Here is an 11,115-nt window from a genome sequence, read left to right as displayed (position 1 = left end):
CATTACCGAGACACCCCCGTATGATGTCATATATGTCATGCGCCATATTACCTGCAACATATACTTCACGGACATGTGCGTCAGCATGCAGTATATACTTTATGTGTTCACCGAAAGCACACATCCACCAACACGCACACATACCGACCCAAACCGTACGATCCCGAACTACAATTCCCGTCATGCCTAGGAAGCGTAGGTGGTCACGTGACCCAAGCCGCTCAATCATTCTGCCCGTTACAGAGCACACTCCTTTTGTAAGGCGCTCCGGCGACGGCTCTGAGGCGGGAGCTTTGATGCCGTTATAGGGCCCCCAAGGCAAGATACCCACCACAGGTAAGGGTAATAGGGAAGTAGCCCAAGGCCAAAACGGAAGCATTAGTTATATTGGCATCAGTGAGCTATAAATGCAAATTCGCATCCTCCCTGTAGACCGACGGCCGTTCCCTGGCCCAGGAAGTGACGTCACACGGCGCCTGGCAATGAGCTGCGGCATAGGACGTTTAGTTTATGGTCGGCAGTGGCAGAATGAATGTGTTGTAGTGTTTGCGGACAGCGTTCACCTTGCAGGCGGTGCACCGGCCCGGGTCTGCAGCCGATATGCTGACGGATTCGTTCAGGCTTAATTTAATATCTTGATGAACTAAACCACTTTGCACAGTGACGTCATTTGTCAATTACAATTACTGACCAGTGATGTTTTCCCTATTTTACACCAATTAGGCATCAGTGTAACGTGATGATTAAAAGATTATTTAGGTTGAAGAAGTAATTAGTTACTGGTTGAAGAAATAAATAGAATGTTGCGGTCGCTTTGTATGGGCCAAGCCTCAATAACGTTCTATTTTTTGTATGTGGACTGAGGGGTTAATGAAAGTGTAAAACTCATTAACCCTTTCTTTTAATAACTTTTTGCATAGGAGTTCCTTCACACTTTAGGTGTCAGTTTGGAGAAAAAAAAAAAGCTCTTCCAGTTTCTATTCAGCATGCGCATGGGCTGCATAATACCCCACATGGTTTTTCATGTTCTTGAACAGTGTTTCCCAGTCAGAGGCCCTACGATATTTCAAAGGGGCCACCTGGCGTAAAGCTTTGTTAAACAAGCAACCGGGAAGCAAAGAGAAAGAACAGCAACCTTTCATCAAGCAAAGAGATTATTAAGGCATATCTTGGTAAACAAAAGCTGTATGCAAGCAATATTTATTGGAGTCGGGAATTAGGCCAATTTCCTTCATAGGCTGTAGTTAGTCTTGAGTTGAAAGGTGATGACGTCCCCGTTTATGCGGATCATGTGGATGATCTACTGAATTTGGATTTTCCGGCCTGGATAGTGGATCCGTTTGTGATGAACGAAGATGACGAAGTTACGTTTCGCGAACCGCTCATTGATCTAAAGTGATATAGAAGCCCAAGCAAGTTTTAAGGAAGGCGTTATTTTTGGGTAAACAGTGCATTTTCCAAAATGTTTCCAGGAGTTTGGGAAAAAGGAAAGCCTCATCATACCTGGTAGAATCAGTCAGTGAGCTGTTAACACAAACGCACAACCACCTGGACATAGTGAACAGAGGTGATCCTCACTCACCACTTACTGCAAAAAAAACGTGCATCACCAAGCCCGAGGCTGACGTTAATCCACAAATACATTACGTTAAAAGTAACAGTTTGTAAGTAATTGTAAACCGCGTTACTAAGATTATTATAAATAAAAAAAACATATACTGTATTTACACTGGTGAAAAAAGGTTGAGAAGCACAGTTCTAGAGGGTGAAAATAAAAGGGTCATATAGTAATTAAGGATTTCCCTATGTATGAGACAATAAGCGCTCTAAAACAATATTTCCCCAAAAGTAACAATTTAGTTACAAAGTATTGGTTCTCAGGAGCTTGTCTAATTATATTGAAATGTGGTAGACTGAAAAAGCTCGAGGCTGCAAAAGCAGCAAGGAAACAGTTACAACGTACCACTGGCCACTTTATTTCATACACCTTGCTAATACCGGGTTGGACCCAGTTTTGCCTTCAGAACAGCCTTCATTCTTCGTGGCATATGCTCTACAAGGTGCTGGAAACATTCCTCAGGCATGATGGAATCACGCAGTTGCTGCAGATTTGTCGGCTGCACATCCATGATGCAAATCTCCGGCTCCACCACATCCCAAATGTGCTGCATTGTATTGAGATCTGGTGACTGCGGAGGCCATTGGAGTACAGTGAACTCATTGTCGTGTTCAAGAAACCGTTATGAGATGATGTGACCTTTGTGTCATGATGCATTATCCTGCTGGAATTAGCCATAAGAAGATGGGGTACACCGCAGTCATAAAGGGATGGACATGGTCAGCAACAATACTCGGGTAGGCTGTCACGTTTAAACAATGCTCAATTGGTACTAAGGGGCCCAAAGTGTGCCAAAAAAATATCTCCCACGCCATTACACCACCAGCCTGAACCGTCGATAAAAGGCAGGATGGATCCATGCTGTCATGTTGTTTACGCCAAAGTTTGACCCTGCCATCTGAATGTCGCAGCTGGAATTGAGACTCATCAGACCAGGCGACGTTCTTCCGGTCTTCCGTTTTGGAGAGCCTGTGCGAATTGTCTTCTCGAATCAGTCTGCCCATTTTCTTCTGACCTCTGACATTTACAAGGCATTTTCGTCCATACAGCTGCCCCTCACTGGATATCTTCCCTTTTTCGGACCATTCTCTGTAAACCCTAGAGATGGTTGTGCGTGAAAATCCCAGTAGATCAGCAGTTTCTGAAATACTCAGACCAGCCCGTCTGGCACAGCAACCATGCCACATTCAAAGTCCCTTAAATCCCCTTTCTTCCCAAATGCATTGAGTTGCTGCCGTGTGATTGGCTGATTAGTTATTTGTGTTAACGAGCAATTGAACAGATGTACCTAATAAAGTGGCCAGTGTGTGTATATATCCATGGAGAAAATAGGAGCACTCACTTCTGTCATTTTTGGCAATAATGTCAAATAAATGAAAGCTCAAACGGGTTCGCTCTTATTTATTCTTTTGCCTGTTATAGTCTTATTTCTAGACTGTAATCTCAGAGCAATTACCACCAACAATCATAGTATCCTGTGACTACTGTACTTACTGTATGACTGAACTTATTGTACCTTCCCTTCATTAAACGGTGACGCACCAGATCCATCCTTTATTACCAAATAAATAAAGATGTACATGCACACATACACCTCAAAATGTTAACTTTTTCAACAAGTCTGTATTATTTATCACAGTTTACATGTTATTCAGTTGAAAAATGTTTTGCTTTTAGTATGTTGCTTAGCATGTTGTTTAAACAAGTTCTCTGTGGCACAACCTCATCTCTCATGGCTTCTTTAAAGAAAAGCCCTGAACTCCATTGATATAATCTAAATAGAACATTCTGAAACCGTGCAAGACTGGATCTTTAATCTGTGCAAGGAGCAGTATGAATAAAAGCCCCTTCCAAATATGATAGTATATCATAGTATTAGCTATCCCACACTAAATGACCAAAAATATGCAAACAATATGCGAACAATCCTCCTGATTATTGAATTTAGGTGCTTCAGCCGCAATCATTGCTAACAGGTGCATAAAATCAAGCACAAAGGCGCCATCTCCATAGACAAACATTGGGAATAGAATGGGTCGTATTGAAAAAGTGGCAGACCGCCAAATGAGCTGCCGTTGTGTTGTGTAAAAATCACCTTCCTCTGTAGCATTGCTCGCTACAGAGTTCCAAACTGCCTCTGGAAGCAACATCAGCACAAACGTTGTTCATCAGGAGCTTCGTTAAATGGGTGTCCTTGGCCAAGCAGCCGCACATAAAGCAAACATTACACCGCCACAGGACGGTAGTAGTGGAAATGTGTTCTCCAGAGTGATGAACTATGCTTCATCTGGAAGTCAGATGGACCAATTTGGATAACAGGAGAGCACTACCTACCAGAATGCATAGTACCTAATTTAAAGTTTGGTGGAGGAGGGAGAATGGTTTGGGACTGTTTTTCCCACACTTTGTTGTAGGCCCCTTAGTTCCAGTGAAGGAAGTTTGTACTACAGCATATAAAGATACTTTGCATGCTTTCTACTGGGTGGCACCAGTTTGGGGAAGACTCTTTCTTGTCCCAGCATGACTGTGCCCCAGTGCACAAAACAAGGTCCATAAAGACATGGCTTGATGAGTTTGGTGTAGAGGAACTCAATCGGCTGCTCAGAGCCCCGGCACACTCCAGAATCTTGTGTTAAGCTTTCCTGGAAGAGTGGAGGCCGTTAAAGCCACAAAGGGGGAGGCCAACTATTAATGGTTTTAGAATGGTGTGATGGCCAAGTGTCCATATGCTTCTAGTTAGATTGTGTATCAGTCCTATATATTTCCTCAAAATCTGTTAGGATAAAAAAGTCAATGAAAACCTCAAAAAGAAAAACCTATGTCAAGCAACAAAACATATTATTGGTCTTATATCTCTAACTACCAATAATAATATAAAATAATACAATTTCATGTTTTTCCCCTAAGACTATCTGTGTTACTACATATTTTGCCATATATCATACCTGTACCTTATAGCTACTTCAAATCCCTTTTGTGATTTTGACACTTGTTCATCTTCTGCAGAGTGAAGAATGGAGCCTAATTCATCTAAACCTAAAGTTCCTGCGTTCCTCTCGAACCTGGGGAAGGCCACTCTGAGGGGGATCAGAAAATGCCCGCACTGTGGGACCTATAACGGCACTCGAGGCCTGAGTTGCAAGAACAAGAGCTGTGGGACGGTTTTTCGCTTTGGGAAACAGCCAACCAAAGACGCTGTGAAGCTGGTTACGGGGTCTGACATGCAGATCTTCTCTGTAAGACAAAGAGATAGGGGAAGTGACCACAGGTGCCTAGTGGTGATGGGGATGTCAGAGACTACTATCCAAACAGCAGAAGGGGCCATATTCACCCATATAAGTTCAGGCCGCTGCTTTGCCCCTTCTTGTCTGAAAGTGGCAGCCCGTGGGGTTGTGGTGACCGAATGCCAGCATGTTAAGTTGACTATGAACTGCCAAAACGAAGCTGAGCCTTTGCCCCTTAAAAGCACTGTACTGAATTCCATGCAGATTCCAGCTGAGACTAAGCAAAGTATCTGGCAACTGGCTAATGAGCCAGCAGGGCCGCTGGTCCAGAGGGTAACCAAGTCGATTCTAGTGGTTCGGTGCAAACCTAACCAGCAGCACAGTTTGGGGTATGTCCATGTGACCTTTACACAAAAGACTAATTCACCAAGGGAGACAGGTCATGTATTTACGTGCTCCTGCCAGTCTCCAAAAGCCTCCAAAGGAGTACAACCAAAATCTGATTCCCAGGAGAAGTGCATCCACTATTACGCCTGCCTGGGGGCCTTTGCAAGCGATGATGCCCTCGCCGAAGAATTCACAGAGTATTTCTGCTACTTATCTGGAGGTAGGTGAGACTTTGGAAACTATATTATGGATTTCTTAAAAATGTAATTCCCTACCTTCTACCAAATATAAAGTTTTTTCCCCCAACCTAAATGTAACCATCCGGAAATCATACCCTATACTTCCACATGCCAACATTCTGGCCATAAATAATTCTTCAATTGTCAAATTTGGATCTCTTTATATTTTGAGGGAGGTGGATCACTGAAAGAAGGCATAAACAACATAGCAACATAGAGACTGACAGCAGATAAGAATCATTTGGCCCATCTTGTCTACTTATCTAAAGACACCAACCTTACTCGATCTTTGTCTTAGATCCAATATAGCGATATTCCATGTTTTCATGTTTAAGTGCCCACACTCTATCAGCCTCTACCACCTCTGTTGGAGTCACCCTCTAATATTTATCCTCCTTTGAAATAAACTTCTCTCCTGTACTTTGTTAAATGCCATTAAGTATTTAAATGTTTCTATCATGTCTCCTCCAAGATATCCATATTGAAATCACTAAGTCTTTCCTGCAAACCAGTTGGGTTTAGCAATGAACCCAACAGAGCAAGGACCATGTCATTGATACAGTAGCATGTTGAGCCACATGGAGGACAGGATTCTGTTAACAGAAAAAGAATATGTAAATTCACTCTGGATTACCTTAATGCATAAATTCAGTGTTACTCATAAGAGTTTAAATCTGAATATCGTTATACATTTTCATCCTTGTATTTGTCATTTCCTTGTGCCATCCAGAAGCATCCACAACTCTCAAACTTTAGTGAATAAACCCATTTGGAGCCATATGTTTATTCATTGTGCTTGTGTGTCCAGGTCTAAAGGAAGTGACTATTTTGGCAACAGAGTGCAAGGTGGAAACAGAAGTGCGTGTTCAGGAACAGGCGCCTGCAGCGTTAAAACCCAAGAAACGCAAGAAGGATGATGGCCCCGGTAACTTTTAGTATTTTATTTACTTTTATTAAGCCTAGCGGTGTGGTGCATTTTTTGTAACGTTCAGTGCCCCAAATCATTCTGAAGCTTTGCTGGGAAAAGAAGGGTGATGTAATATTAATGATGTAATTTAATGAAATATTTGGCCTCCTGTTACGCACATCAGTTTTGGTCATTATACATACATAGTGATGGCAGAAAAACTGCCAGCTGGCCCATCTAGTCTGTCCCTTTCGAGTATTTTATTTATTAGGATAGCTTTATGCACATGCCAGAATCCTGGGATCATCTACTCTTTCTTTAAAGTCCCATTTACAAACCGTTATGTCTCTCTTTGAGGAATGAATTTCTGTCAACCTGTAGAATATCATGTATTCACGCATTCAACTAAGAAGGAAACTTTGGTTTAACCTTATATTTAAGGTACAAATACAGCTGGTCAGGAACCTGCACTCAACAGCCTGAGGAAAGGTGCTTCCAAAAAGCCTGCAAACAACTCAACAAAGAGGCAAGGTATGGAACATATGGTTGCATTTGCATAGCCCCCGTATAGACAGACATGTAAGCAAATGTTTGCAATCCAGTGGGAAAGAAAAGGAAAAGGCTTCATTTAATTTGACCAAAGCCCCTGTATTATATAATACACACTTCTGAGAGACTACTATCATTAGAAAGGGTTTATGTTTTCTCCAAACAGAGCCAGTCGTGAACAGAGCCAGACCCTGAAGTATTGTTTTGTTTTACTGAAGTAGACATAGACAGTGCTTCTCCATGGTGCTTCTGATGGGAGTTAATTCTTCACGCAAGAGACAGACACACCTCAAGTTCTCTATTATTCAGAAATAAAAAGCACAGAACATTGATTAATTTGGATATTTGTGTTGTGGATGGTTTGAAACTGCCAATGGTGCTCATACTTTTTACCTTCTTTTTTCCTTAGGGTCTACTCAACCGATGGATGAGGCTCAGGTGTCTTTGTCTTTCCAGGACTGGCTGGCCAGTGTGACAGAGCGAATTCACCAGACCATGCATTACCAGTTTGATGGTGAGGGAGGGGTATTTCTAATAGATACAACTATTACCTTGGATGATATTAGTGCCAGTGATCTATTGGCAGTAGAAGACTAGCCAAGTAAGAGGTAGCTGCTTTTAAATGCAGATCAATGCTAAAAAAATCATATTATTTTACATAACAACAACCACCATAGAATGATTATTGCTTTGTAGCAAAGCATTTGGAAGTTCAAGAGTAATGCTACATTGCATAGGAAGAGACATTGGTAGCAGAACAATTTAGTTATGCTGCTGTATAGATCTTTGATTAACCGCACATACAAAAGAAAAGAGAGACATAAGACTGACATCAACATAATATATAACATATCCGGAGCCTATAAAGAATCACAGTGATAAAAGATGAGTAATGCGATTTATCTGGCACAGTATCAAACACTGTGATGTATGGCAAGGAGCAGTGGACCCCAGTGGCGTGAAAATGAAGAATATTGCATGATTCCGCTTTGTATACACATTAACTACATGGTGATTAATTTAAATCATCCTGTTCTTGATCCCAGGTAAACCAGAGCCTCTGGTATTCCACATTCCCCAGACTTTCTTCGACGCTCTTCAGCAGAGGATTTCAATGGGGAGCACACGGAAGAGACTTCCCAACCATACAACCGGTACACTCATTGTTACTGTATCCTGACCGCAATAATGTATTCAGCATTCTTCTCTTCTCACATAGGAATATATCAATATATGTTTTTATTATTAAATACATCTTCTTGAGCTAATATATCTACAGCCCTCTTTAAAATCTATGGTTTTACATATCAGTATATAATAACAATCATCTGTCTAGCAGGTCTAAAAATTAGGTAAATACAACCTATTTATTCAACAAAAATAAAGCCAAAATGGAGAAGCCATGTGTTAAAAAACGAAGTGCATTCAGGTGTGTGTTAACACAAGGCCAATGAGGAAAGATATAAACAATTATCTTAGAGAAGCAATTGTTGCTGCCAATCAATCTGGGTTGTAAGACCATTTCCAAACAATTTAAAGTACCATCATTCCACAATAGGAAGTATTATTCATAAGTGGAAAACATTCAAGACCGCTGCCAATCTTCCCAGTAGTGAACGTCCCAGCAAATTCACCCCATGGTCAGATGGCAAGAAACTCCCAAGAGTTACATCTCAGACGTTACATGCCTCAGCATGTTAAATGTTAAAGTTCATGACAGTACAATTAAAAAAAGACTGAGCAAGTATGGTTTGTTTGGAAGGGTTGCCAGGGTTCTCTAAAAATAACATGGCAGAAGGCAAAGTTGCATCTGAACAAACCACAAGACTGCTGGAACAATGTCCTTTGGACAGACAAGAAAAAATGTTTGGCTAGAATGCACAGCACCATTTTGGCGAAAACCAAATACAGCACATCGGCACAAACACCTCATACTGATTGTCAAGCATGGTGGTAGAGGGGTGATGATTTGGGCTTGTTGCGCAGGCACATGGCCTGGGAACCTTGCATTCATTGAGTCGACCATGAACTCCTCTGTATACCAAATGCCATCTGTCTGACAGCTAAAGCTTCGCCCAGATTAAAATGCTGCGGCAGGACCTTAAGAGAGCTGTGCATAAACTAATGGCTGCAAACCTCAATGAACTGAACCAACGTTGTAAAGTGGGCCAAAATGTCTCCACAACAATGTGACAGACTGATAAAGTCATACAGAAAACGATTACTTCAAGCTAATGCTGCTAAAGGTGTTTCTAGACGCTATTGAATCATAAGGTGTACTTAGTTGTTCACACATGGCTTTTCCATTTTGGCTTTATTTTTGTTGAATAAATCACTGTGTAATATGTCATGTGTTTATCTGAATTTGTAGAATGCCTGATCCAACACATATTTTTATACAGGGAGAGAAGTATAGCAGAGGTGCAATACAAATCTATGAGATATGTAGGTGACACAGTAGCCAACTTTCTCCTACTTCCTATTGTTGAATAAGTTTTCTTGTTTCCATTCACTATGTGCAGCCCACTCATTTAACCATAGAGTTTGATAATTGCAAAACAAATGACAGAAAACTGCCCCCCATTCTATATATATATATATATATATATATATATATATAATGTATTCTGTATTTCAGCTTTTGTCCGCAAAGATGCTCTTCCCCTGGGAACCTTCACAAAGTACACATGGTTCATAACTAGCATGGTACACGTTAAACAGATATTTGACACGCCAGAGGTAAGAGCCTGAATGGTAAATTATCAAACCATATCCTGCTAATAAGGATTATAATATGTTTATTACATTTTTTCTGTAAACATGGCAAAGGGCATGTAATGTTTGTAAGTTAATATTCTTTAACAAAAAAACAAATAAACAGGGGTAAGTAACAAGATAATGGAACATATCCTGTAAAAAAAATTCTGTAATTTCTGTTTTCAAGTGTTTTATTGTTATGAAAAAAAACAACTATGTTAATATTGAATGCATTTACTCCTGATGCTTAAAAAATAATTGGTTAATCAGTACTTTTTGGCCTTTTTGAAAAAATGCTAATTAATAACACATTATTTATTTTTGCAATTCCAGATGCCCCTAGAAATTGTGCGCACTTTTGTCCAGAACAGAGATGGAACATATGAGCTTTTCAAATCTCCCAAGGTCGAGGTTGAAAGCATCGCTGAAACCTATGGTCGAATGGAGAAGCAGCCTATACGGCCCTTAGAACTGAAAACATTTCTGAAAGTTGGTATGTTTAGAAAAATATTTATTGTATCTGAAAGAGTAGTAACAGGGTTTGTTTTATGACACCTAAATCTTAAATCATAACTACAGTCGTACATTGTGTTAATCGCACGGGTAAAAAAATATATAGATGTATAAATGAAGGGTTGTCTCAGACACATGGGCGGTTTTCCAATAGCACAAAATGTTTTTACACTGGAACCCCCAATGTGCATACACCTTTGGCGAAGAAAGACAGGAATGTATCCTGCATTAAGCATATATAGATATATAGATTTCTTTGGGTAGTTTAAGTATTTTGGAGGCTTTTGTTTTTATGTTCTTCCTCTTTATTTATTTGTGGCCGTTGATTAATATGGGTTTTAAATGGTTTTATGAAACCTTCTTAGTGACTGTAACCTCTGATTCTTTGAAGGCAACACATCCCCAGAAGAGGATCCTACCCCATTCACCATTGAGTGGATTCCAGACATCCTCCCCATGTCCAAAATTGGAGAGCTAAGGATCAAATTTGAATATGGACACTATCGCAATGGGCCCATGAATGAGTTCCAGGAGCCGTCCCCCAACCTTGAGCCCACGCTAGAGATCACACCACTTACTACCATCACATTTGACTGAAAGTGAATTTAAGGTTCATTCGGATCTTATATGATAGCCATTATGGTCTGACAAACTGAAATTAAATGGGATGCATTTGGATGTTTTTTTTTTTTTTTTTTTTTTTCTTTACAAAAACCCCAAAACAAAACAAAATGAAACGTCACTTGGGAACATCATACATCTGGACATATCTGTAATATTTCTAATATGTCTTGTTTATTGTAATGCTGCTGTGTCTATCTCCAGTAACTAAAAAGAAAACAAAGCACCTAGATTTAACTTTAAAAACCCCAATATGATTAACTGAATAGTGACAGTTACAGACTTTTTTCTCATCATTTT

The 11,115-nt window shown here is 40.3% G+C and overlaps 1 protein-coding gene across 1 annotated transcript; it reads left to right on the top strand.

Moving 5' to 3' along the window:
• Window positions 1-224: 224 nt before the first annotated feature.
• Window positions 225-10,863, top strand: C4H2orf42 (chromosome 4 C2orf42 homolog). Its single transcript, XM_053463232.1, has 9 exons — window positions 225-336; window positions 4,625-5,449; window positions 6,277-6,393; window positions 6,817-6,906; window positions 7,334-7,438; window positions 7,971-8,078; window positions 9,563-9,663; window positions 10,015-10,174; window positions 10,586-10,863. Exons 2-9 carry the CDS (start codon window positions 4,633-4,635, stop codon window positions 10,789-10,791), a joined length of 1,704 nt encoding a protein of 567 aa, XP_053319207.1. The 5' UTR covers window positions 225-336; window positions 4,625-4,632; the 3' UTR covers window positions 10,792-10,863.
• The last annotated feature ends 252 nt before the right edge of the window (window positions 10,864-11,115 follow it).

The sequence above is a fragment of the Spea bombifrons genome, chromosome 4 (assembly GCF_027358695.1).
Source record: "Spea bombifrons isolate aSpeBom1 chromosome 4, aSpeBom1.2.pri, whole genome shotgun sequence".
NCBI lineage: Eukaryota > Metazoa > Chordata > Amphibia > Anura > Pelobatidae > Spea > Spea bombifrons.
Note: the sequence above shows the minus strand (reverse complement) of the source record. Positions and strands in the feature narration are given on the sequence as shown.

What these genes read in the sequence shown, in the direction of transcription:
- C4H2orf42 (XM_053463232.1), top strand. Translation starts at nt 4,633, where the DNA reads ATGGAGCCTAATTCATCTAAACCTAAAGTTCCTGCGTTCCTCTCGAAC. An exon ending in AGATATTTGACACGCCAGAG is followed by an intron (nt 9,664 to 10,014) that starts GTAAGAGCCTGA and finishes TTGCAATTCCAG; the next exon opens with ATGCCCCTAGAAATTGTGCG. An exon ending in GAAAACATTTCTGAAAGTTG is followed by an intron (nt 10,175 to 10,585) that starts GTATGTTTAGAA and finishes GATTCTTTGAAG; the next exon opens with GCAACACATCCCCAGAAGAG.